This window comes from Bactrocera tryoni, chromosome 3 (genome assembly GCF_016617805.1).
Source record: "Bactrocera tryoni isolate S06 chromosome 3, CSIRO_BtryS06_freeze2, whole genome shotgun sequence".
Classification (NCBI taxonomy): Eukaryota; Metazoa; Arthropoda; class Insecta; order Diptera; family Tephritidae; genus Bactrocera; species Bactrocera tryoni.
This window is the reverse complement of record NC_052501.1, coordinates 16,026,137-16,053,282: the sequence shown is the minus strand read 5'-3', so window position 1 is coordinate 16,053,282 and position 27,146 is coordinate 16,026,137. Positions and strand designations below refer to the sequence as shown.

Genomic DNA, 27,146 nt, shown 5'->3' with positions numbered 1-27,146 from the left:
TCATCGCTCAATTGTTTAGACTTTCTTTCCTCACCAAGAACCTGTGCATCAATTTCTATAAAAAAAAACTTTTTTATTTTACAAGATATTTTATCACAATTTGGCATGAATTGTTGTTCAAGGCAACGATGCAGACTCCGAAGAAATTGTTCTGATCGGACTACTATAGTATATAGCTGTCGTACAAACTGACCGATTAAAATAAAATGATTTTTATTTGTGCGGGGTATTAGAGCATCAATGCAGTCGAAATTAATTTTTTTGTTTGGTTTTATTTAAGTTTCTATTATATTTTACTAGCAACTTACTTACAATGTACAAAAGTATGAAGGTACATTAAATTAATAAAAAAATTGATTATCATTTTTCACCTTTGTAATTTAGTAATTATAAAAAGCCGGCTGTTTATGGTAATGATCAGCTGAGTCAATGTACAAACGAGTTTAAAACCTTTATTCATTTAAGCCGCGTGTTAAAAAACATTTAGATCGATATAACGAAACATGAATTTAGTTTTTTATAGTTGAAAAGAAAAAAAATAATTTGGGTTTAATTTAAAGGTGAACCAATAATTATTAATAATACATACAGTGTTGTGCAAAACAAAAGCAACAAATTTAGTTCAATAATAATTTTTGTTATACTTTTTCCAAAATATATTTTAACAAAAATTTTATAACAGAAAATAAAATACTTGTAAAAAGTGTAACTAAAACATTTTCCAATTAATTGCTCTTAGTAAATATTGCTGAGAAAAATAACAAAATATACTTCACAGTCAATTAGTAAGTGTGCAAAACTAAAGCAACACATTAATATTTTGTATAAGAACCCTTAGCTTTTATAACCTCAGCACATCTTCGGGGCATTGATGCTATCAAATTATCAATTGTGGTTTGTGGGATGTTTATCCACTCCATTTTTAATGTGTCAAAGAGTTCTTCTCGGTTGCCAAAACGCCGACCAGAAACTGCTCGCTTTAAAATGCCAAACAGGTTCTCGATTGGATTCAAGTCCGGGGATTGAGCAGGCCAATCAAGAACTTGAACACCACTGACCCTAAGATAGTCTTTTACCAGCTTAGATGTGTGTTTCGGGTCGTTGTCGTGTTGAAAGACCCAAGAAAGTGGCATATTCCACTCAGCATATGGTAGCATATTTGTTTCCAAAATACTTTTGTACAAAAACCTGTCCATTATTCCATCTATTTTTTTAAAAGGACCAACCCCGCTGCCGGAAAAACACGTCCACACCATAATGCTACCGCCACCATGCTTGAAACTCATCCTACAGTTCCTTGCACTATGGCGTTTACCTTTATGCCGGCGGACTGTACTCATTCCATCCGAATTAATCATATTAAACTTTGATTCGTCGCTAAATAAAACGGTTTTCCATTTAGCAACGGACCAATTACAATGTGCATTGGCGAAATTCAATCTAGAAAAAAAAATTTGGTTGAATTGTGATCAATATATAGAAGCCTATGATGTTAGGTGTCAATATACCTTTTTTGCAAGTGTTTTTTTGTAAGCATTGGTTTCTTCGCTGGTCTGTAACTTCGCAAGTTGTTTTCGATTGCTCGTCTACGAACTGTACTTGCATGAATATTTAAATTAAGAGTTCTTACAACTTCATTTGAAGTGGCAAATGGATTTTTCTTAAAAACTCTACACATTTGCATATCAGTTCGAGGGTCAGTTTTACGCGGTCGTCCGCTTAAATGCACTGTCGTAACACTTTTGGTCAAATAATACTTTTTAATTAGTCTACAAATGATAGATCTATTGATATTATATTTTTTAGCTATTTTACTTTGAGAGTCTCCGTTACGATAATCAGTTATAATGCTCATTTTCAAACTATCGCAATACTTTTCTCGCGCCATTTTTTGCTCCCAATATATAAAACGAACTAATTTTTATTTTGCTCTAAATAGTTATATGCATTAGTAAAACAACACCTGCATAACTGTAAATCCGTTATTTTCCAAAAACTTCGTCGCCTACTACCTTAAAGTAAATTGTTGCTTTTGTTTTGCACAACTCGAATTCAAATATGATTATTTTTTGTTATTTTTGCATTTATTTAATACCGCTTGATGAAGTGTACCGGTGCTTAAATTGCTTCTTACCCATAAGTAAACATACACTTGAGTGAAATTTTTTTTTTAGCTCTGTTTCTTTTGTTGAAAATGTCAATGGAAACCTTATAGCCGTTTTGTTGCTTTTGTTTTGCACAGCACTGTATATTTTTTAATTATTATTATTAATGTACTCATATTACGCTTTCGCTTACTCGAAATGATAGTTTTTCAGCGACCGCTCTAACATTTTAACCACTCCACCCACCACCTGTTACACCTTTGACCCAGCAGCTTTCACCTTGACTCACCAATTTCCCGCTTATCTTTCAATTTATCTGCACCACCATACCACCAGTGCTGGAATTCTTCAACACTGAAACTGGGCGACCTGCGTTCCTTCTCCAAATCGGGATTAACCCGTGCTGGTATGAGGCTCTTACTCGTCGGCATTTCTAAGATTATATTTTTAATCTATATTTTTATTGCAAATATTATATTTTATTTGTGTAACTAAGATTCTACTACCATCACAGCCTATTTGCGCACAACAACTGCGATCAGCGTTAAAATAGTCGCCAAGTTAAAGCAAAAGTATGTATATTTTGAGTCAAAACAAGTCGGAAGCTTTTTGAAGAGACCGCTCACAGGCAATAAAAACAAACGATCATTTGTTGCTCTTTGCTCAAATGAAGAGAAAGAGAGAAATGAGAGTGTGATGTCTTGCGCTCATCTTTGAAGCTTTCTTATCACTGCACTATTGGTATACAAATATTGTTTTGAATATGTAATACATCCCCTCGGCGGGCAAAGGCTAATTTTTTTTGTTTTACCAGGCGCTAGAGTTGCACTAATTTGTGATTTTGCAAGTCAGCGTGCTTAAGAATACATTATCATGTTGTTTTTGTGGTGGTTTTGTTACAATAATGTTTATTTTTTGCATTTTCTTATTTAATTTATATTTTTTTGTTTTCATTCTCTATATGTACATATGTATATACATATACATATGTACATATGTATATATTAATTGCTATCGTTAGGGTTCTTAGATCTTATCTTGTACTTGGTTCTCATATAATTCTAATAAAAGCCAAAGTTCCATTTCACTTGCTATTTTCTAGATAAGATTATATTACACCATATCAAGAATCTGCCACAAAAGCTTGTTTTTAATTTGTTTACCTTAATCTAAAGTTGTTATAATTGCTTTTAGTTACAAACCGACCGATATACAAAAATAATGTACCGACTTGTACTATTATTAATAATATTATTATTGGAAAATAAGTTATTTATAATGCTGTCATCCCAAAGAATTTGTGTTGCAAAAGTCTCTTTCAATTTTCTTGTACTCTCTAGTTTTTCTCTTTTAAAATTGCTTTCAAAGATTTCCAGTCGTAGACTGACCGCTTTCGAAATGTATAAAAAAAACTCGATTATTTTAGTCTAGGTAATTGAAAAAACTTGCCGAGAACTTTTATTTATTGTCAACGTGACAGAGCTCACGAAGCATTATTAACAATAAAAAATGGTAAAGTTTTTCTATACAAAAAAAACCATTTCACAAAAGATACAGTAACTAGTTAGCATTATAAATTTGTCAGCTTAAACTTTCTTTAGTTCTACTACTATAACATCAGTCTAATAATAGCTGGGTTATTATAAGCTACTGAATCTAACATCTCTTTAGAATTGCTCTGTTTTAATATGAGAAACGAATATACTTCAAAAATTCTCTGAAACCTAACAATGCAAGCTTTGTATCAAGCAGCTGTTGTCAGGATGTGTAGGGTTAGGTTTAATGGTCGATCAAAAAAAGGGATTTCACTAGCACAACTTATAACACCGCTCCGTTGTGGTACCAAGAACTCTTATTAGAATTTATTATAACGACCCTATTAAATCGACAAAACGCTTTGAGACGAACATAAATTTGTTGATGCGACCAATATCAGTTGAGGCTATGTCTGCGGGTACGCCGAAGGTATGGCTGCCGAGATGTTTCAGCCCCAGTCTCGCAAAGGCTGGCCAATGTAGGAGAAAGTGCCTGGATGTTTCCACCTCACCTGTTATGTCAAATCTCCCAGAAATCCTAAGTAAAATAAAAATTTTCGGCAGTGGTCAGTTGAGACATATAGTGACCCGAGAAAGAGTTTCGGTGATATTCGTATTTGTAGGATTTTTTTAACTTTTCAGGACTTTCTCTCGCAATGAAATTTTCAGAGTTGGATAAGAAAGAGCTGTCGGCCCACAATTCCGGCCACCAATAGCTTCGCGCAAACCACTCAAATATTACTTTTTACAAGTTTGACCGGTCAGAAGGATCTCGGAGTGCACCACACCTCGATAATCGAAGAAAGCTGTAAACTTAACATTAATTTTTGACCTGCTTTGATGTGGTTTTCTCCGTTCCGGCTCACCTTTGCCACGATATTCGGCCGATTGATCGTCTGTTTCCGGTTCGTAAGCATAGATCCAAGACTCATCGTCAGTAATAATATGTTTCATGGCATTCCGGCAGTAGAAAAGCATTGTTTTATCCGTTAACGCGACGCTCTTTTTCGAAAAAATTTAGAGATTTTGAACCCAATCGTGCTTTCACTTTTCTTAGGCCCAAATTAGCTTTCAAAATAGTTTTCACTGAACCTGCCGATGTCAGTAAGACCTCTGACCGTGAATCGTCGATTCACCAATTTCCTAATTTTATTAACGTGTTGATGTTGATGGCCGTCCTGCACATGGTTTGTCGGCAGCAAGTTCTCTACCCTCTTAGAATATTTTGAAGACATTCTCTAGATCTTAATCGGTAAGATTTGAATAAAATAGATTTCTCAGTGAAGGCTCAACTTCGCCACTATTCGATTTGACTATTTCTAGTTGAGTGAGATCTAACTCATAATATTTTTAGGTGAAGCAAGCACCTGTGTGAGCCAGACTCCCCCTAGCAAATTAAAAATATTTCATGTTATTTTTTTCAAGTACACACGATTTATTAACAAAATTTGAAAGCTTTTTTCAAAACATACTATATACAACCAAAACCATCTTCTACCTTATTAATATATACAAAAACTTGGTTATAAATTAGACTTAAGAAAAGGTTTTAAAATTGTATGGAAAGATTTTGGCACGGGTTGTTGATTCAACGGACTCTGCTTGGCTACAGCAAAGAGGCTCTCGTATACATTACCAGCATAGGAGCCCAAGGTGGAACTCAAAGCGCGATCATGAAAGTCGAAGCCATCGACCATCGCCACAGCATCCGGCCGCAATTTCTTCAACGCCGTTTCGAGGCGCGTTTGCAGCGTGCGCAAATCAGAGTCGCTTAAGCTGATACACTAGATCGAGATGAGATCGTGTTAGTAAAAGAAAAATATAATGATGAATTGGCTCTCCGTTCACCTGCATTATGGCACTCAAGTGACGTTGTGCTGTATGCACCAAATAGAGTTCGAGAAGATTCTGCAACACACGATTGAATGCAGCAGAACGCTCTTCAGCGGCAGGTCCCGTTACATGAGCCAGGAATGTCGCGGCAATAAATGAGCGGCCATGGAGCTGAGGTATGAAAATTACATTAAAAAAAATACATATATCTTATCTAAATGTGGATTTAGGAGTATAGTAAAAATGGAGGTTATAGTTCGGTATTCGGCAACGAATGGAGATACATATGAGTTTTATGCTGCCTCCAAATGAGCTAGTATATACATATGTATATTGTGAGTGATTATTTCGGACAGTAGTACATTTAATCACGATTCACATGGATTTCGTCCGAACAGTATGTATTCTTCCCTCAAACTAGAAGCCTTTTGGTCGGTTACTTCGTAACTAAGATTAAACCCTTATATTCTACGTACATACCTCTGCGGCTTGTGTCAACTCCAGGCCCGTATTGTTGGCCGCTTCTTCTTGGGTTTGACCCTGCTTCAGACGTTGCGCCATATTCTCAAAAGCCAAACGTACTTTGCTGCAAATTTAAAACCATATATTAGTCACGATCTGGAAATCCTTACCACCGCTGACTCACTTCGCTGCTGCATACTGTATCGCACTAACAATATTCGCCAAATCACCCGTCCATTTGCCGAACCCATTGCCTTGCGCCGGCGCTGCTAAATAACTCGCTGTCGGTGTGAGTGGCTTACCTTCACTAGCAGCGCGCCATGATTTCATAAGAAAGCGACCGACCTGTAAGAGCAGCACGGTGTTCTCACCCTCATAGGTGCAAGCAGCCGCGGCAGACGCCACCATTATATGCAAATTGGCTGAGGTCAAGTAACCATGACCACCGCAAGCTAAACGTAAGCGTTCGGCACCCGCATTTGCATCAGCTGTGCAAAGTGCCTTCAAAGAGCACGCCAAGTTGTGCAATTCCGGTAGACGTGTGTAATTACCACGCTCAATATCACCGTAGGTCTCATAATACATTGACCACAGCGATTTTGTGGCGAGGTGATGTGCGACTGCCGTAGCAATTTCGGGAAAGAGTTTCATTTGTTGTGTTACATGATCGATAATTTGTGGTTCGGGTTCATTCGGATTGATGGGACTTTGACGACGCACAGCTGAGTAGCGTGTTGCAATTGTAGCTGCTGAAGCAAGCAGCTGTGCATTATCTGACGCAATCATACAACGCATCATCACCATGGTGAAGTAGGTGAGCACGGAAGCGGGACTCTTCACGAACGTGCCGTCTGGGTGTACTTTAGCATTTCGCATCATCATATTCGTGCGTGGTATGCGTACATTTTTGAAGCCCAAGAAACCGTTGTTAGCGCCATAGAAACCCATTTTATGCCCGATCTCACCAATATCGATGCCCGGCAGCGGCATATGTGTTTCTTCGTCGCGCAACTGCACGAAAAACATTTGTACGCCCTTCGGCTCATTGTCGATGTACAGCTGAGCCACCAGCAAGCAATAATTACAGCTGTGACCCACTGAAGGTGAGAGATTAATAAACTAAAAATTAAACATTGAAATTGTTTACTCACAGCCGCCCGGCCACCATTTGTATGCGGACAGCGTCGGCGTATTCAGCACGAACTCCTGCGTGGTACGATCATAGTCGGCGCGTGTCTCTAGCCCACGCAAGAATGTGCCATGTCCCAATTCAGTTTGTGCATAAGTGCCCGTAATTTCGAAGTTCTCAACGCGTTTGCCAAAGCGTTCCCACTGCTCTTGGTTACCTTGCATTTTGATCGCGTCCACCATCATCGCGAACTGAACGACAAATGGGTTGCCAGCCGGAGTGGCACCCCATATCCAAGTGGACGAATAAAGCTTGCTGAAATTGTGAATGTTTTGAGCCCGCTAAGGATACACAATTTAGTGGTATTTGGTCTTACGGCCATATATCATTGCCGCCAGGGTTGATGCGTTGCTGCATGGCACGCAACTTTTTTGCCACCTGAAAGGATTGCTTTAACGCCAACTCGTAAATCTCTTCATGTGATTTATAGTGTAGAAGTGTATTGTGCTCGGTCATATCGTTGAAGAGCTCATGTTCTAAGTTTGAAAAAATTTAGAATAATAAGAAAAAATACTTAACCATAGTTATTAAAAAGGGTGTTTCCTACACATGTGATTTTAAAGAAGAAATCAACGCATATAATTTAATATTATGGCCAAAAATCTTTATTTAAAATTTGATTTTCGGCACGAAACTGCCGCGGCTGGCTCGAAAAGATTCCAGCCGGGAGACCCAATTTTCGGATGTAAGCAGTAAAGCGGCGAATATTCTCTTCCAAGACCTTGATGGTATCGGATTTAACAGCGCAAACAAACGTCATTTCATAACCCCACAAAAAAAAGCCCAGCGGTATTAAATCGCAAGAACTTGGAGACCACGCCAAAAGCCCATGACGCAGCAAAAGTTTTTCGTTTGATGTGCGCTATGTAGCGCCGTCTTGTTTGAACCAAAAGTCGCTCATATCAATATCTTCCGGTTCAGCACGAAAAGTCACAAATCATGGCGCTCTCCTAGTCCCAACTGATTGTTGTTGTAGCGGCCGAATTGAACCGAGTTGATGGTCGGACAGCCGGATAAAAAATCCGTGTCCGTTCCGGTTACTTAGACCCGGCCGTCGTGGGACGAGGTCCCAACTGGTCGTTGTGGCCGGCTTTATTTTTATGAACCAATTATTTGATCTTCCCAAACAGCGAGGATGTAACGAGGTCTCAACAATGGTTTGTAGATTATGATCACTCCAAATGCTACGATTTATTTTATTAACCAACTAAAGATAAGCTTCATCATTGTACGAAATTTTCTTCGGGGTCGGCGATCATCTCCTTCCGCGAAATCTTCCATTAAATACTCTTTTGGTTGCTTCTTCTTCACTTTTTCCTCGAAGACCTGAGATGTCTGGCGGTGGTTTCGGCATAAATGTTTGTCTTTAGCGCGACAATAGTCCGAGGTTCTTCTCCACTTTCGATATACATTTTTGTCTCCGAGGTTTGCTGCCTTACAATTTTCAGTAACCCAACAAAAAGCAGTCAGAGACCTGAGATCTGGTTAGCTAGTCAATGACAGTTCTTTTCGACATTCAAGATGGCTTGCCATCTTTTTGAAACTAGTAACCGCCAACATCTTTTGCACACATATTCGGGAAGTCATATTATTGAGCCAATATCCATTAACAACGATTAAAAATAAATTATCTGGACTTTTTTATTGCAATTCATGACGCTCATTGTAACAACAGATAAACAAAAAAACAACCGACATAAAATACGCAAGACCATAAACTAAAATTTTTATCCGATTCAATGAACTTTGGATTCATCTTCTGAGCTGTTGCTTCTTATTGTCTGTTTAGGTTTTTTACAATGACTTTCATTATTATCGATTAGCGGTTGTATTGCTTAATCGAAATATTATAATTTGCATACACAGGTGAAAGTATATTCATACAGTCCAACAACATAGGTATAACACATGTTGGAAATGTTCAAAGTTCAGCATTTCGAATTATGAAAACTAAAACACTCATTACCCAGTTCTCTCTTGAGGCGTAACTTCTCCGCCCCACCATGCCACCAACGCGCAAATTCGTCAACACGGAAACTAGCTCCATCCCGTTCCTTTTGCAGATCTGGATTAACAAGTTCCGATACCAAATTCTGCTTGGCAGGCATTTTTTACAATTTTTTTTATTAAAATTAATTTAATTCAATGAAAAATATTTAACTGCAAACTATTTGTCACACTGTTTATATTTGCTGAATTCTTACACACTTTATAGTTTCGCTAAGCACGTTCGTGCACCGACTGATCGTCATGCTCTTCAGTCAACCAACTCTTATGTACCTTCGACAGTTCTTTAGTGTGGTTTGAGTGAGAAAAGCTCTATTGCGGTACTAGTTATAGCAGATAAGGTGTGGTGTGGGCAGAGATGAAAGCAATCAGCTTAAAAACAAATACAAAGAAGCGTGTTGGTAAACAAAAAGGGAAAAAGCTCGATGATAAGCGAGAATATTGTGTATTAGATTTTTGTTTTGATTCATCAAATCTATAAAAATATATTGTATTGCGTACTCAGTTCGATTTGAGAATGTGAGATCAAAGTAATCTTAAAGGGAGGTAAAATTTGTGATATTTTTTAGGATTCTCTTTTCTTAGCTATTGTTGAGCAGCTGGATAGCAAGTACGTTATCATGGGCCTCCAATCGAGGGAGGTTTAATTTCCATTACAGTAGGCATCTTTAGATCTCTAAAGAGTTTCGACGTTCCTCACCCAAAATATGTACCCACTAGGTTAGGTTAGGTTAATCTGGTAAGCCAATAAGCCATGAATATACCAGTCTTGGTCCTTTGCGATAATAGATGGAGTTCAGTTATTAAGTCCAAGAGAAGGAGTCATCCTTTAGGACCATTGCGCTTGTCGCGAAGTTAAATAGTCTCTGTGACCTCACTACCGATACCTCCTTCAGTGTATCATACCGTGGGGACCCCAGATGCTTATTGCGTAGTTTGGCCAATGCAGGACAACTGCACAAGGGATGCTCCATTGTTTCCCTGGTGCCCCGCTCTAAGCATTTCTTACAGTCCTCTCAATTTGTCAGACCATTCTGCGACCGTGTACTGCCACCAGACAGTGGCCAATTAGTATTCCCATCATGTTCTTGCAGTATCTTCTATCGAGTAACAATATGAATTTTATGTACTTCCGATCCACCGTTTTGCACACGACTTTGCAGTTTTGCAACGAGATAGCTCGTTCCATCGGGCTTTGATTAATCCTTACCATGCTTCTGTCGAAATCGTCATATAGACATGCAATGTGGATCACGTTTTCGGATGTTAGTCGTACACCATTCTTGGCCATCCCGCGAATCTTGGAAAAACTTTATTTTGCAAGGCTTAGACCAGATGGGTCTAAATATTACCTTATGTAAGTCCATACTTATATTGCTATTTAGACATTGGAGGGATTTTGGAGCTGCTAAACCCTTAACCGGCGCTATGTAGGGTCTCTTGAATTACACGTGGTATGTATTTCCATGTGGCATACATTGTCTTACCAATTATAAGTCCCAGATATTTTGCGCTTGTGCTTGTTGGTAGCAACTGACCAAAATTGTGTACATATTTTGAGTCTGAGGGCATACATCATTTACACTCGTATAGTCTTAATGGCAATGTTTTATTTGGTGAGCCACGGTTCTAGGTCAATTGCTTACACATTTTCTTAGAGACTGCAGCAGGATTGCCATTCCACGCCAGCAACACAGTGACATGCGCATTGGTAACCATAATTATGGAGTCAGGATTGACAATGCGGGATTCGCTGTTTAGAGAATGTAGAGCAGGGGGGCAAGAAAGCTTCCTTCAGGTACACCAGCGTGTATTGGTCTCAGATCCGACCCAGCATCACAACACAAGCGTAGAACATATGTTTACGCAGGTATAATTATAGCAGCAGGTCGACAGACAAGTGTAGATAAAAATCAAGCCATTGCACCAGAATAACACAAAAAACAAAAACACACGGACCAGGGCTCTTATGCAAACTAAAGACAAACATTTCTAAAAGCGCAATCACGGCCATCATTTGAGACCGCGCTTTTCCTAACCATTTTGTGTAAAATAGAGATCACGAACACAGCGTTATTATATTTTTGTTCTTGGCCTACTAGTCTCTGGTGATCGCTATTCGTGACCGATCCTTCCCGCGACAGTCGACGAACCGGAGGGGATCCGAATTTATATCGAGAAATTCTGGAAATATATGTATTTGAGAAGATTTTTTTTTCTCTACAACAACCACAATAATCACAACATTGGCGTGGACTTGACTGCCTATGTTTGTGCTGTGAATTTTTTGTAAATTCCTGTAAATGGATTATAAACCATGGACATTTTGTTTACTAAAATTTTTAATTATATCTAATCTAATCTTTATCATTCGACCTCGTATGTGTCTCTTTTGTGTAAATATGTATTGACAGAACATTTAAGTGAGTTCATTTCCCATCATTTATTTTCGGAATAAAGCCGGCATTCGGTATGTTTTGCAGTCACGTTCCACAAACAATGTTATGCGTGATGAGCCTGATTTTTTCACTCTCTTCAGTTTAACAGTAAAAAAAATGTACGCGCTTCTCATAGCTTATCATAGCAATAAAATAAATATTTTGCGCAGTATTAATTATTAAATAAATTAAATTTTTTTAAAATTTCGCGGAATAAGTTTTACCAAAGCAAGAATGAAGTTTTCTAAAATTAGAAAACTGCTAAAATTTTCTATATACACATACATATAAACTCTTTTATATCGAACGTATTTTTAACATAAAGTTATGCATACTTGTCAAAAACGATTTGTTTTTTGTATCCAAGCTACGAAAAGTTTATTTTTAATAAATTATTTTTATGTACTTAAAGAACTCAAAATATTGAAAATTGTCTTTGCATAACTTAATAAATAATATTAATTAAAATAACAGACATTTTAGATTTAACCGTGAATAGTTTACCGTAACATTTTCCAAATATCATACCTAAACTAACTCTCATTTTAAACCATTTGAGAGAGTTAATCTTATTGCCTTTATATTAGCAGATAACATCGAAACTGCTTCTAACAGTAGATAATGTTAAACCAGAGCTGTTTATGAATGTTAATGAATTCAACGACCTTCATTAACAGTCACTGACTTAGCAGTCAGCATAAACCACCCAGCAACAGCCACCACCCACGTCTACTCAACAGCTGTGGTATCTAACAGCGATGCCAATCGTTCAGAACAACATGCACAGCAGATATTGTTATTCTCAGCCGCTAACAGCGTTTGACACTATTAAAGAGTACATAGAAAAACGAATGTACATAATATGTAACATAGATAGCAGCGAAAGTGAAACTAATTTTAACAGTTTCTTTTGTTTAACCAGAGAACATAAAAAAGAAAACTCTATGTTTTTATGTTATCTGGCCTAACAGCTATGATAAAAACTAGCATAAGGCAAGGCAGCATAAAATTCGGCTGTGTGCATACAGGAGTTTTAAATAATTATGCAAAATGAAAAAATTGAAAAAAATATTATAAAAAATAGTAATATTTAATTAAAAACAAATATATATTGAAAATAAATTATTATTAAAATATTGCAAATGAAATACAAAATTGATAATATTTAAAAAATTATAAAAATTAAAATATTGAAAAAAATATAAAAAAATAATAATGCTAAAAATTAAAATTTAATATAAATTGCGGCTGAAAATAGCAGTTTTAATAAAAAATCTGCTGTGAAAACGTTTTTAAATGGCAACTGATATGTAAAATTCTCTGAATTATTATTTATTATTTTAACATTACTGCAAAACATTTACAGTATTTGCTCTTATCGAAGGATTCTAGCAAATTCTTTACAGTTCCATTGCTTTTATCGAAGGATTCTATCAAATTATTTATATTTTATTTACATGCATATTTATTTATTTAAACATGATATTTAATTTTATCAAAACCACTAACATCACAACTATGTACAAACATACTGCCAACAGTTATTTTAATTCTTACTATCTAAAAATTGCTGCTCAAAGTCTCTCGCGCAAATGTTAAATGGAGCAACTCTTGATAACAGCACAGAGCTTTTTCCGCTCCAATAAACTAACATGCTGAGCCCACCATCCACATTTACGCGCCACACACAATCCACCACCCACTAGATTGGCTAATCTTTTTGTTTACACGCTTGTTATCATGCCGACGCCTGCCTGCCCGGCTGCCTACCCCAAGGCCGGCATGTGGATGTCGTCTATCAGCTGCTCGCCAGCTTTCAATTAAGTTCTCCACTGTCTGTATGTATGCTCATGGATATTATCGCTTCGCCTACTCGCGCTCAGCTGGTCGAATGAATGGTGACTTTCAGTAGCTGTTCGATATTCATTCTGTGCGGTTGCATTGGCCGGTAATTGCAATAACGGTACAGCTTTTAAATGTTAAAACAAATACGTGTGTAGAAAAATTCAAACAAAACAGTGTCACGGTGTCGCTCTCTGTTGAGGTGTAATAAAATCTCAAGTTAATCATTTTAACGCCAATTAATGCGCTTTACATTACAACAATAAATGTCGCCGGCGTTACATGCATAGCGGTTGTTTATCATAATATCTAAATGTGTGTTTGTATGGGAGTGATTTGTTAGCGAAATTTACGCGGGAATAAATCAGTGGTAGTTTATCTAATGCAGTGTTTTCGAGTTTTGTATTTTTGTTTACAAAAATGCATGTACAGTTATTCCCTAAAGACATACATTGAGTAAGTGCGTGTTCTGTTCTACTTTATGTCAACTTTTAATTAAGAATTTCAAAACAAAAATGTAATATGTGTTATTAGTAGGCGCAAAAGGTGCGTACCTAGTTTATTTCAAGTTGAATATCAGTTACCGTTACTTGCCTCTTTATGCTTTCAACAACTTCTGTCGAATTTAATTAAAAACTTTTAATGAAAGCTTCAATGCTAATTTAAATTGACATGTGCCAAAGTGTGCTGAGGCAAAAAAATAAAATAAAAAAACGAAAAAATATATAAAATATATACGCAATATGTAAATAAATAAACAGTTGTAAAAAATTTGAAGTGAACTGGCAAAATAGCAGTATAAAAACAAATTAATTGACAAAAACAATTCTTTCATTATTAAAATGCAAGCTTTAATTGTTTTTATACAGCTATCAATTAAATAGATTGATAAATGGCTAAACAAATTGATTCTAATTGACAGCGATTTTTAATACTTAATGTATCCTTAATTAAATAATATATATTTTATACATGCATATTTTAGAGTATAAAAAAAAATCAAAAGAAGCAAAAAGTTAACTGCGGTCACAACGAAACTATAATACCCTTCACAGCAGCATTTCTTATATCATAAAGGGTATAAAAAGAACTTTTTCAAGTTTTTTATCGGTCATTTTGCATGGCTGCTATCTGCTATAGTGGTTCGATCTGAACATTATATTCGATAGACAAATGCTCCAAGTTTTGGTCAGTCAATCATGCCCAATATTGTGCTGATAACTTGTTAAATAACAAAGTTTTCCTTATAAGCGCTGCATTTGGATCATCAATTGTATGGCAACTATATGCTATAGCCGTCTGATCTAAAAATATTCCTCAGAAATTGCACTGTTGCTTTAGATAATAATCTGTACCAAATTGTGTGGAGATATCTCGTCAAATACAAAAGTTTTCCATATAAAGACTTGGTTTTAATCGAACAGTTTGTGACAGCTAAAAGCTATGGAGGTGCGATATCGGCGATTCCGACGTATTAACAACTTCCTGCGAAAAAAGAAACCTATGTAAAATTTCCGATGGATATCTTTAAAATTTGAGGAAACAGTGCGCGTATATACAACCAAACGCATTGATTGTCTCAAGTCGTCACGCTGATCATTTATGATTTATATATGAAGGGTGATCCATTTCAAGGTTGCCTACTTTTATTTAAAGAAAATTCACAGAATCTTTAAATTTAATCGGGAATGTTTGTTATCATTCGAAAGAACATTCCTTGGCATTTACTTTTTGAAGATTATCTCTTTCGAATGTTGGCCGTGGCGACGTCTCAGATGGTTTATCAGTTGAGGCTAATTTTCAATGAGTCGTTCAAGCATTTCGACTGGTAACTGACATATGACAAGCATGATGTTTTTCTTAAGGACTAAATCGAAGCGGGGCTGTCCGCATAGACTTTAGATTTTACATATTACCACAGGAAAAAGTCTAACGGTGTGACATCACACGATCTTGGTGGCCAGTCGACCGGCCCAAAACGTGAATTTATCTACTCACCAAAGTGTCCTCTCAAAAAAATGACTGATTATATATGCGGGAAGTGGCGCAATGTTGTTGAAACTCAATGTCACCGAGATCACAAGCTTCAATTTCAGCTATCAAGTAGTCGGTTTTGATGGCGCGATAATGGTCACCATTGAAGGTTACGTTGTCACCGGCATCATTTTTAAAGAAATATGGACCGGTAAATCCACTGGCCCACGACCCACAGCAAACCGTTGTTTCTTCTGGATAAAGTGGCAGCTCTTGAATTTTTCCAGGTTACTCTTCGTCCCAAATTCCGGCAATTTCGTTTATTTATCGAGCGGCTTCAGTTCTTGCAGAAATTGTATTTTGTATGTTTTCAATTTAAGATTTCGAAGCAAAATGCGCCAAGTCTTCCATAAGTCAGTCGGAGTTGCGTTGAACGGCGCCGAATCGACTTTCTAGGATCTTCGCGTACACTCTTAGCTACGGCTGCTATATTTTTTTCACTGCGTGCTGAACGTGGTCTATTCGGTCGAATATTATCCAATAAGTAATGCTGTTTCTCAAGATGAGTGATGCTGATCTTTATATTTCATTTAAGCTTCTAGTTTTATAAAAAAAAAATGTCTTTCATTTTATTGCTACTGTAAGGTAAACATTCATATTGCTGCGTTTCCATTACGTCCATTACTTTTTCGATCAACTTGAAAGCTGTAGCCATGACTCCTCCCTACATTTTGTGCTCGAATGCAATTTTTTTTTATTAACCCCACAAAAAGAAGTTAAGGAAGTCAAATCTGGAGATCTGTTTCAGAAAATGAATGGATTATCTGTTACCCAAAGAATGCTATTTACCCTTTTCTCAGTAGGGAAGCGATGCCTGTTTAGAATTATAATGAAATAAGTTTCCAAGAACAATTCTAATCAACCTCCACTTTTCGAACTCAATTTAGTAAAAGTGAAAGTTATTTAATGCTCTAATACCGTTATAACCCACCAATTATAATTTATATTAAAATCCAAACCCAGCGCACAATTCTGGGGAATGGTTCCCCTTCTCACTTTAGCTCGCCTTCAAACGGACGTTCTTCGGCTACCCAGAGGATACTTGGTCTAAGACCGAAAGTCGTGAGCTGCTTGAGCCGTATGTAAAAGAATCGTCTCTGGTCATCTCCAAGCGAATGACGCTCAGCGATCTTTCCTTAAGTACAAAAAGAAAATTCGAAACAATAAAATTTCATAAAACAGAGAATAATCCTTACGGACGGCGCAGAGCTCACAAGACTTCTTAAGATTCGCTTGAGGGCCTAAAGGATATTGATGGTACACTTTCGGGCTTTCCGTTAGTTACCTGCGATTCTCCTGTCGTCTGACAATCTTGCTACTTGTAGTACGCACGTTAATAAACTCAAGACTAGTATCGCTGCCATGTTTTCAGATTGTATAGTCACTACTCTGAAGGAGATTATACTCCAACAGTCTGTATATCTGCCTATCTACAGCAACCTTAACGGCAGTCATCACGGTTTTACTAGTGCTGCAGTAATTAGGAAACCTGAAACTAAGGTTAAAAAATTTTACCTGCCAATACACTCCTTCAGCCAGCATCTCACAAATTTTCACCCATCAAGAAGATCACTGTCACTCTCTTTCAGCGATTTCTATCAATTCACATCTCTCTCGCAGGTATGTTTCTAGAGAAAATAACGCCAGAGCTTGGTTTGGCAACTCCATGATCCAAAAGAGTGTTCAGAAACATGTTCATTTAGAAATTCTCAGTTTAATAGCTACCTTCTTCGCCATACACCTCCCGGTTATGTCGATGGATTTTCTATGCAGGATTGGATTAAGTGTCAAAGGTTGTGAGCCACTGAAGTACATATGTATGTATAAAAGCCAAATTTACAATTCGGTAACTTTTGTTGAAACAGCTTAATTTAAAAAGTAAAATTACATACCGAAAATTAATGAATTATTATCGAAAAACAAGAAATAATTTATCGAGTTGACAGCGATTAATCTTTAATGAATCTGCCAATTTTGAATACCCACCTCAGACACACGTCATATTTCATTAAAAAAAAATTTCAAAATCATCTCACAAGCTCTATGTCTCTATGATTTTTTATTCACACGCTGTTTTCACATCTTTTTGGCATTTACGGCAGTGGATTAATTTACTCAATTAGCTAATAGTCTGTTTAGTAAAGTGATATATGTTAATTGACTGATTAGAGTCGCTATAAAATATTTATGACGCATTCGTTTGTTTTAACTACTGTTTAAATGAGGTTATGTTAGTTCAAATTATTGAGAAAGTAGCTTGCTGAGAATTTGATATTCGGAGATGTGTAAAATGACAGCTTTAAAGCCAAAAACAACTTCAGCTAAGATCACTGCACTTCTATTTAAGTTACTGCTTACCATTTTCTTGAACCTTTTGATTTACATACTCATACTTACATATATAGTTTAACTACAGCTACACTTAACAATTTATATTCTTTTATTAAAAAAGCTTATAAATTAAACAGCTTTTTACAGGCAAACAGTTACTCAAATAAGGGTTCACATGTTTTTACAACAGCATCATTGTTCCTTATCTGATCTACAAACACGTGAATTCAAGATAATAGGTATGAAGCAATAAAAGTTGAAGTATTTCCTAACCGGATCGATATTTATTTTTTTTTGTTGAATAGTTGTTAATGCTAAGCTTTAAAAATATACGCTTCCAACTCATTTGTACAGTTGTTTGTGCTCAGTTCATTTTGAGCACTTGATAGAACAAAGTGAAGGTTTATATCAATATTCTTCTTATTCTTCTTTACTGGCGCTTAAGCGGTTACAGCCAAATTAACATTAGCGCGCCAGTCGTTTCTTCTTCTCGCTATTTATTATAGTACTTCTCCATCTGCCTTCAATGGAGTGGAAGTCTTTCTCTTCCTTTACTTCCGCCGGTGGTTACTGAATCGAAAACCTTAAAAGCTGTAATGTTCTTTTCTATCCCGACAATGTGACCTAGCTCGCGCAGCCCGTGTCTCTTGATTCGCTGAACTATGTCAATGTCGGCGTATAGTTCGTGACTCGTATAGTTTATCGTTCCATAGACTGCGCTACTCGAGCATTTGCCGCTGAGCAAAGGACCATAAATCTTCCGCAAAACCTTTCACGGATCCAAGACTTGGCGCATGGTGAATATCTGGTTAGCTGTTGATTTATTGACGGTGGGCTTTAATCTTTCACACAGTACGCTCGATAGAACCTTATATGCGATGTTGTTGAGACTTATCGCATGACATTTGGCGCAGATTGTCGGGTCTCCTTTTTTGCAGATTGGACAAAGCACACTTAAATTTCAATCGTCAGCAGGCTTTGGTCCGACCATATTCAACAAAGAAGCTCCTTGCTAGTCTTTCACCGCCGTACTTGATTTGATTGGCCAGCAATCCACCAGGCCTTTGTGGATTGGGCATCGCAGCTTGGTTGTTCTTCAGACAAATAATTGCTATTCGAACTTCTTCATGGTCGTTGCAGTGGAACGTCTGCTCCATACTCAAACAGAGGCGGGTGAGTATCTTCACTGGAGGCATGTCTTCCGTCTATCACAACATGATCGGACTTTCGATCCGGAGACAGCTAGCTAGATTGATGGATTTTCCTATGCAGGAAGCTAGTATTACAGATAACCATATTTCCATATTTCCGGCGCCAGCGAAGTGGATCAGCCTCAACTGATTAAAGCTACATACCAATTTTCCTGAAATCGTCTTTAGTTTAGTTTAAACGCAGTTCAAAGAGCTTTGCGAATATGTAAACACTTGTTTCAGTGACTATATTTCATTTGTCGGCCTGCAGCATTTTTTTGTTTCGTTCAAAGTTTAAAAGATTGAATATTTTTTATGATATTTATTTGCTTGTGAATTTGAGTGTGTGCGCTCTCGACTTATGATACGTAAACATAGTAAAATAAAACTGTAAAATATTTCAACGAGAAATGCACATTGACAAACCACACACGGCCAATTAACGGTAGAATGGCGAAGTGTTGATTTTATTACTGATTTATTGGCGGAACGCAGCTGGAAGTGCTAAGTCAAAAGGAAAAGAAAAAAACATTATATTATTTAATAAATATTTCATGTGTCCATAAAGAATGCGCATATTATAAACAGAAATGAACTGTCAACGCAACGGACGTAAAGCGTAGCTCATGCATACATATATGTATGTGTATGTATGTGTATGTGTGCCAGGAAGTTTATGGTTTATAAAATATTTATTTAATTATAAATAGTTCAATAATTTATATGGTGGGCGCGGGATTATGAAAGAGTGGCGGCAAGCTGATGTTTAAACTTTAATTTTCAGTCAAAAAAAATTTTACTGGAATAATGTCATGAGATTTGAAAGCCTGTTTAATCTTAAAATAATGACCTTTCTTCCGGAAGAAGATGAGAAAAAAGGCCACATCATCATTGTGTCGTCACTTACGTATTTTTCATCTCCAGACTTACATGTTATTACCTGCGTCTTCTTCTTGCTGCTTCCTTTTCGCTGTTTGGCACCAATTGGAGATTCCAAGTGTAGCCAGGTTCTTCTCCACATTGCATTTCCAACGGAGTGGAGGTCTATCTCTTCCTCTGCTTCCCCCGCTGAGTACTGCGTCGAATACTCCCAGAACTGAAGTGTTTTCAGCCATTCGGACGACATGACCTAGACACCGTAGCTGCTGTCTCTTAATTCGATGAGCTATGTCAATGTCGTCATATATCTCGCACAGCCCACAGCTTCATCAACTGCGGTATTCGCCGTTAGCGGTGCTCAATGGATCATAAATCTTCCCGGAACCTTTCTTCAGCTCGAATTATTTTCTCCAGGAGTAGATTGAAGAAGTCGCACGATAGAGTGTCGCCTTGTTTGAAACCTCGTCAATCAGTCTACCCATAGCTCTGCTCCGTAAAGCAAAACATTCAGTGTGGTCTACATAAGAAGCTTCCGTGTCCCCTGTGTCGGTTCTCCGATGTTGGCTATCAGCCTGGTAAGTTAGAAATTTATTTTTGATACCGTTTCCGCAGCGGGTTAGATTTCTGTCCAATAGGTAAGCCTGAAGCCTAGTTTTGCACCCAAGTAATTGACAACCTTTTGGGTCTTGGAGTCACTGTTGTTGTCCTCATTTCAACTTTAATCGAAATATGCTTCTTTGTTAGCAATGCCAGCTCACTTTTTTCAGTGGAAAGTTTAAGATTCCGCGCGTCAAGCCACATTTGTGCTCTAATCACATCTCAAGTATTTCTTGCGGTGATCATCGCAGCGATATCTTCACCATAGCCGACTAAGTATAGTCGGGCATATCGAGGCTAAATATACTGAACTAGGTGACGTTTCAGAGATCTGGGTCGAGGATTGATCCCTGCGTGGCACCGGAAGTGACCATTTATGTTCGTGGTCCTTCAGATGTTGCATTACATTCTTATTTTGCTTGAAATCACTTCATACTTTCATATTCCACTCCCTTAATTTGCAAAGCAATTTGAGGAACATACTCAAAACAATCGTGTTTTTAACAGTGTTAGCCTTACACTTACGCTGTCGTCAAAGCCAGCCGAACGAGAAAGTAAAATAGCTGATTGGGAATCACGACGAGATTGTAATATCTTCTGAAGATCAGATCTTAAATTTTCAGCACTGTCAAGCCTTCACAGCAGACCAGTTAGATATTTAACTGAGCATTTTAGAGTTAGAAATATAGACCCTAAATACCTTTGTTTGCCCTTTGCTTATCTAACGCTAAGAAAAAAAGTCATAGGCGCGTGTTTAACACTCAATGAGCCCACACGTTTTAAATATTTGTACTGCTATATAAATAAATAATAAAAATAAATATATTCCAGTAAAGGAAGTAAATAACTGATATATTAAAATATATTGAATTATAGCGCAATCAACTCATTTACACTACTCCTAGAAGTGCTAAGATTATTTACTCTTCATCTAGTAAATATTGAAAAGCAAACATTAATTAAAAACTTACACCTTATAGCTACGAGAGTAGTTCGATAAATAAGTAACTTTCGAAGATACCACTTCTGACACGTCTATGCTCTATTAAAAGTAGTGAAAAAAGTCATTTTGACCACAAAAAGGTTAAGTGAACTCTACAGAGACTCTGCTATGTTGTATGGGAGTTTTCTGGAACTGAACTCAACAATGTCGACAATACCAGCACAAATGCGGTGTTCGATAATTAATCGATCATCACAAATCACTGATCTAGTAAATTTGTGGAAGGTTTTTAGATGATACAATACTAAAAATTCACGATTGATGAATGATTCACTATGGTAAAAGATTCATTCTCTCAAATTCGGTCTTTTTCGCTATCATTAGCTTCTTTGTAATGATCTTTCCCTTTGCATCAACTTCTAAATTTTCTGTTAACCATAATGTTTTAAATACATAGATCACTGCATTACACGATTTCACCTTGTGTGCAAATGGCGTCTTGAAGCCAACTTCTTGAACATTTTGAAACCGACAGTGGCATATCAAACAGCTGATGTACACAATTTCGTTGTTGCCATACTAAAACCTTTCACTTCAATGAAATTTAAATATTTTGTCCAAAGTGAAAAGTCGCAACTTCACATTTATAACCCTCTTTAATAAGTTCCTATTATAAGTTGGAAAGATATCGGACTTGTCATATTAGACGCCTCACTTGCCTCTTGTTTACTTTTCAAATATTTTTCATTGCATCACCTTGACTTTTCACTCACTTATCAAACGAGCTCTATGTTTTGTAATAAAACTAATCACGGGTAAATTTCACCAGTCACCGCTTTGTTCGTGTTTAGCAGTTAAATAATGAAAAGTAGTGCTAATTACAAATCTCAAATTTTATAATTAACAACAGTTTTGAAGTAACACCTGGTTTGAACATTAGTAAATAAATTGAAATATCGAGGAATTCATATCATAACAGTTAATTGGATAAGTAACACTAACGTTTAGTTTTAAATGACAGTACAGTTTATGACGGGTGATCCAAGAAGAGGTCAATAGCCTTTTTTTGACAGATCACGCCTGAGGGGCTCAAAGCATCCATTGTGAAGTCATAGAAAATTTGCCTCTTGTGAACCACCCACATCTATTTCTATTAATGAAGATTGCAAAAAATTGAAGAAAGTGTTTTTGAAAATCGTCGCGGCAGAGAGATAACAAAGGATTTCAACATCTCTTTTGGATTGACTGAACGAATTTTTTTATAATGCTTTGGGTATATGCCAAACACGAAACGAGAATCAGCATTCAGCCACCATATTCGCCAGATTTTATCTGAAATAACTGCTCCCTGTGACATTCTGTTTTCGGAACTGAATAATTTCCTTAGGGGAATGCGTTATGAGTGCATTGACCCAATATTAAAAAACGCCAAACAACTTTTGGCGTCGCTGCCAAAAATATACTGATGAATATACATTGCGACAAAAAGTACAAGGAATTGTAATTAAATTCACCGAATAAATGATATTTCAAACAAATTTGCTAAGCTGATAGGACTGTCCTTAATTACTATGACAAATATGAGCGCGAACTGTCAACCAGTTTGTTTACAGCAGCTGATTAGGTCGGTACTTCTCAATAGTGCGTTGCCGGTTTTACAATGGATAAAAATATCGAACAATGAATTTCTCTTAAATTTTATATTTCTAATCAAATTTCGACCTTCGACCTCTTCAGCTGATGAAAATATCAAAAAAAGTGAAGGATATGGTGCTTGAAAATTCTCAAACTAGTGTTGGAGAGATGGCAAGAGAACTCGACAGCTTTCGCGAAATATTTTAGATATGAAACGCGTTCTTGTTCGACTCGTGCCGATAGAGCTAAACATTTTTTCAAAAAGAGTACCGTAAACAGGTCTCTTTGGACATGCTTGCTTGTGCGAATTCCGATCTCACATTCAAGGAGAGCATTATAACTGCCGATGAGACATGGATTTAAGAGTTTGACATCCAAACAAGTCAGCAATCATCGGGATGGAGGGAAAAAATGAGCCGAAACTAAGAAAAGACACCCCAAAGCCGCTCAAAAATGCTCATTGTTTTTTGTTTTTTTTTATGGTATTCGTTTATTGATGCTTCACGCATGCATCATTCCGGAAGAACAGATGGTCAACTAGGCGTTCTATTTGCCCGTATTTAGGCGTTTGCATGAGAACATCCGTCGAAAACGGCCGAAATTGTGGAGGAACAATTCATGGATATTGCACAATGATAATGCACCATCGCATCGAGCCACGAATTTGACTGAATTTAAAGACACAATAAATACCATTGATTAACCATCGTATTCACCAAATTTGGTTGCGTGTGATTTTTTCTTGTGCCGCACACTGAAATTGCCGCTGCGTGGAACCCGTTTTCGGTCGATCGAATAGATAAAACAAAGTTCGCTGAAGGAGCTGAAGTCCATCCCAAAAAGTGCTATGAAAAGTGTCGAGCACTGGAAAAATCGTTGGCATAGGTGTCTTACATCTGGTGGGGGCTGCTTTGAAAGCGAAGCGACAAAATAAATATTTATGAATAATTAAGTATTTTGTGTTGTATTTCAATTTCCGGGTACTTTTTTGTCACAATTTATATCTAGGTTAAGATTGCTAAACATATTGCCATAAATTTTTTCGAAGTAGTTCATTCTTAGTCAAAATTACCAAAAATGCCCTTTTCATACTAGTTATTTTTCAGCCCAGAAGTTATAGTTGTAAACTAGTATAGTTTGGACTAGTTCATTTTCAGACCGATGTTGTAAATTTATATCTATTTTTTAAGAACTTTGAAAATTTCCTGATGTAAAATCCGAAAGGACAGGCGCTTTAGATTTCTTCTCTCAACAAACCTATCAAATCTGATAGTTTATAAACAACTAGAAAATTTCCCAACCAAATTTGGCCATAATTGCTTTCTTGCTTAAATTCCACATAAATATTCAACGAACTTATATTATATTAGTCCAGCACTGCCATGTAAACACCCACACTCGTAAAAATATTTAATAGCTTTTAATCGAGCAAAGAAGGCACTGTCGACACATTCAATTAACAGTATTTATGACTTCAAATCGGAATTTAAACAAAATTTAAATTTAACCCAAAAATCGAGTGAATAATATTTATGTACATATTTGCGTTTTATTATACGGTATTTACGCACACAGTGAGTATTAAAAGTCTGTATACAAGTACACACTTGTGCTTATAAGTTGTCTGCATTGTTGTTGTTGGCTCCGGATTATCGGCTTGAAAGCAATATTTAATGGTAAACACTGTTTTAAATAAAAACGGAAGATGAAAACATGAAAAATCACTTAAACTAGCATTTAAGTAGCGAACACGCACACACACATAAACATGGGAATATAGTAGGTAAAAATCAGATATAAAATTATATATATATTTAATGTGTGTGTACTTATAGCATGTTCTATTTTAATGCTAATTTATTTGTAGAATTTCTTCTTAATTGCCGGCATATAAATTTGGAGCACTTTCATAAATTGTTTATTTTTGTTTTTGCCAAGAATGTGCCAAACGATTTGCTCAAATATGTCTGTATATTTTGATGGATTTCTGTCAGTGAACTGATTATCATACTCTGGTTTTGGCTGATTGCTGCCCATTAAAAGCGCGAAATAAACACTTGCGATGACATTGAGGTTCCAGCCGAGGGAAACAACCTGACATTTGTGAAGTCAATATCGTTTGTTTTCAAGGCGATCGTATCTATAGATTGATCGGTTATTGACTCACCACTGATATTCCTACTTGCCTATAGTGCCTTGGCTTAGATCTATGTACATATATTTTATAGACTAAACTCTAATATGAATTCGGTTTTGTTTTACTGTGGAAACATTTAAACCGCTATTAATAAGATAAGCCCAAAGAAGCAGTTTGGTAGCTCCTAAGAAAATTCAGTTCTTCTTTTCATTGAAGCTCTTCATAAAGTCCAGTTCTTCTTTTCTTTGAAGCAAACTCATTTCAAATCTCATATGCCATGTGATCAAGTTTGACTCGGACTGTAGAATATTCAGCTACATTGGCAATCATTTCTTTTACGACCTCCACTTAAGGGAGATTTTGCAAAAGTCTCTGGTATTTTGGTGCGATTCTAGGATTGACTCGTTTCGTAACTAAAACATTAACCAAAAGTGTTCGAGTCGATTGAAAAAAGATGTTGAGATCCTCTGGTATTTTTTCGGTGATAAAGTAGAAAAGTAGACTGCGGCAACGTTGGAAATACAAAAGTTCAAACAACTCGTTGCTCAATTTTTTTTCTACGTCAAAAATCGTCAGACCAGTCTTTAGCGTCGAGGACAAGAGTACTGTTGACATATGAAAATCAAACTTCACACGAATAAAAAAATGGTCTTCATCTAGGAATCAAAGAACAGCATCTGAAAAAATCTAAGAGCTAAAATCCTGTCTTCGCGAATTTATACCAAAAAAATTTCCAGTCAAATTTTAATCTTCATTACTACATTAATTCATTTGGTACTTAATAAAAGTTAAAAAAAAAATATTGTGAAGGATATTGTATGGGTTGATACTTCGGTGCTGCTCGACAGTGCGATTCGAGTTAGGCATAAGACACCCTTCTAAGATGCCGGACAACTGCAGTATATTTCAAGCAGAGGCTTTTGCCATTGGGAAATCCACCGAGGTAGATTCTAATGCAACAGCAGGCAGAGTAAAAATCTGGTTAAAAACTGGTCCGCAGATTATCGCCAGGAACAAGCGACTTTACTTCTACTAGGTGCCAGGTCTCAAAGCCATCAATGGTAATGAAATAGCGGACGCGGTTGCGAGACTGGTGTACGGCTGTCAACCGATAATGTGATCGACATTGGTAAGTCCATGCGTTGACTTTACGACGATCTGGACAATAGCATGACAAGGAAGTTTAAAATTCGACGGAATGATCTATCAGTATGTAAAACTGCAAAGGTCACGTGCAAAGTGGTAGATCAAAAGTACACAAAGTTTCTGCTCACTCTTAATATAAGAAACTGTAAGAACATGTTCAGAATACTCCCTGGTCACAGACTGACTATGACCATTTTTCATAAACTCCGTAACGGCACTCATCTGGATCGCTTTCTTCTTCTTTATTGGCGAAGAGTCTCTCTCCCACCATTAAACCTACACCGTATTTGCGCCCATTTATATGGCCACTGTAGTAAATGCCACAAGGATCTATTTGTTCCTGTCCCGTTCCCCCTGCGGGTACGGGGGGACCCCTCCGGGTTCGAGGGGAAACCGAATATACCCGCAGTAAGGCATGCCTGTCGTAAGAGGCGACTAAGATCCTGGTCACCAGTCCAGGGCTGTATGGAAGCTCAACTGGTCGTAGCTTCGGCTACAAGGTCAATACCAAAGACTTTAACCTGGTACCACGGGGAGCGGTAGCCCCTGGAGTTCGCTCCAGTCTGCTCATTGGGTTTGGACCTTTCTGGAGATTCGTGGTGGCTGTGGCTAAAACCCAAATCGCGGGAAGAACTGACTTTGTCAGTCGAATGTGGAGTTGCATTGCAACTGGGTGCCGGACCCAAAGTACGGCAGAGGTTTTAGATGGGCCTCGAGCCCTACCAAGGTGGTTAGTGTGTCCATGCCACACTGCCGATTGGTTTTGAAAATCGTTACCCAGTTTTCAGGGCGCTGATCGACGCATTGTATTGATTCGTTGTGCTTTTGAGCACCGTGGAGTTA

General features: G+C 37.1%; 3 protein-coding genes across 4 annotated transcripts in view; 1 reads left to right on the top strand and 2 right to left on the bottom strand.

Annotated features, from left to right (window-relative positions):
• Window positions 1-2,640, bottom strand: part of LOC120771045 (probable peroxisomal acyl-coenzyme A oxidase 1) — a 5,442-nt gene extending 2,802 nt beyond the window's left edge. Inside the window, exon 1 of the mRNA XM_040098846.1 lies at window positions 2,395-2,640. Within this exon, the coding sequence (XP_039954780.1) occupies window positions 2,395-2,536 (142 nt within the window). The 5' untranslated portion in view covers window positions 2,537-2,640. The remainder of the gene's footprint in view (window positions 1-2,394) is intronic.
• A 2,424-nt stretch (window positions 2,641-5,064) lies between these two features.
• On the bottom strand, window positions 5,065-9,374 carry LOC120771961 (probable peroxisomal acyl-coenzyme A oxidase 1). The gene is made up of 7 exons (XM_040100276.1): window positions 9,091-9,374; window positions 7,441-7,600; window positions 7,087-7,379; window positions 6,120-7,032; window positions 5,954-6,059; window positions 5,489-5,644; window positions 5,065-5,424 (listed from the first exon to the last, which is right to left on the bottom strand). Exons 1-7 carry the CDS (start codon window positions 9,230-9,232, stop codon window positions 5,164-5,166), a joined length of 2,031 nt encoding a protein of 676 aa, XP_039956210.1. The 5' UTR covers window positions 9,233-9,374; the 3' UTR covers window positions 5,065-5,163.
• A 4,122-nt stretch (window positions 9,375-13,496) lies between these two features.
• LOC120771875 (diuretic hormone receptor) overlaps window positions 13,497-27,146 on the top strand; it is an 81,142-nt gene continuing 67,492 nt past the window's right edge. For both annotated transcript variants that reach the window (XM_040100129.1, XM_040100128.1), the window contains exon 1: window positions 13,497-13,867. The gene's annotated coding sequence lies outside the window, so the exon portion shown is untranslated. The remainder of the gene's footprint in view (window positions 13,868-27,146) is intronic.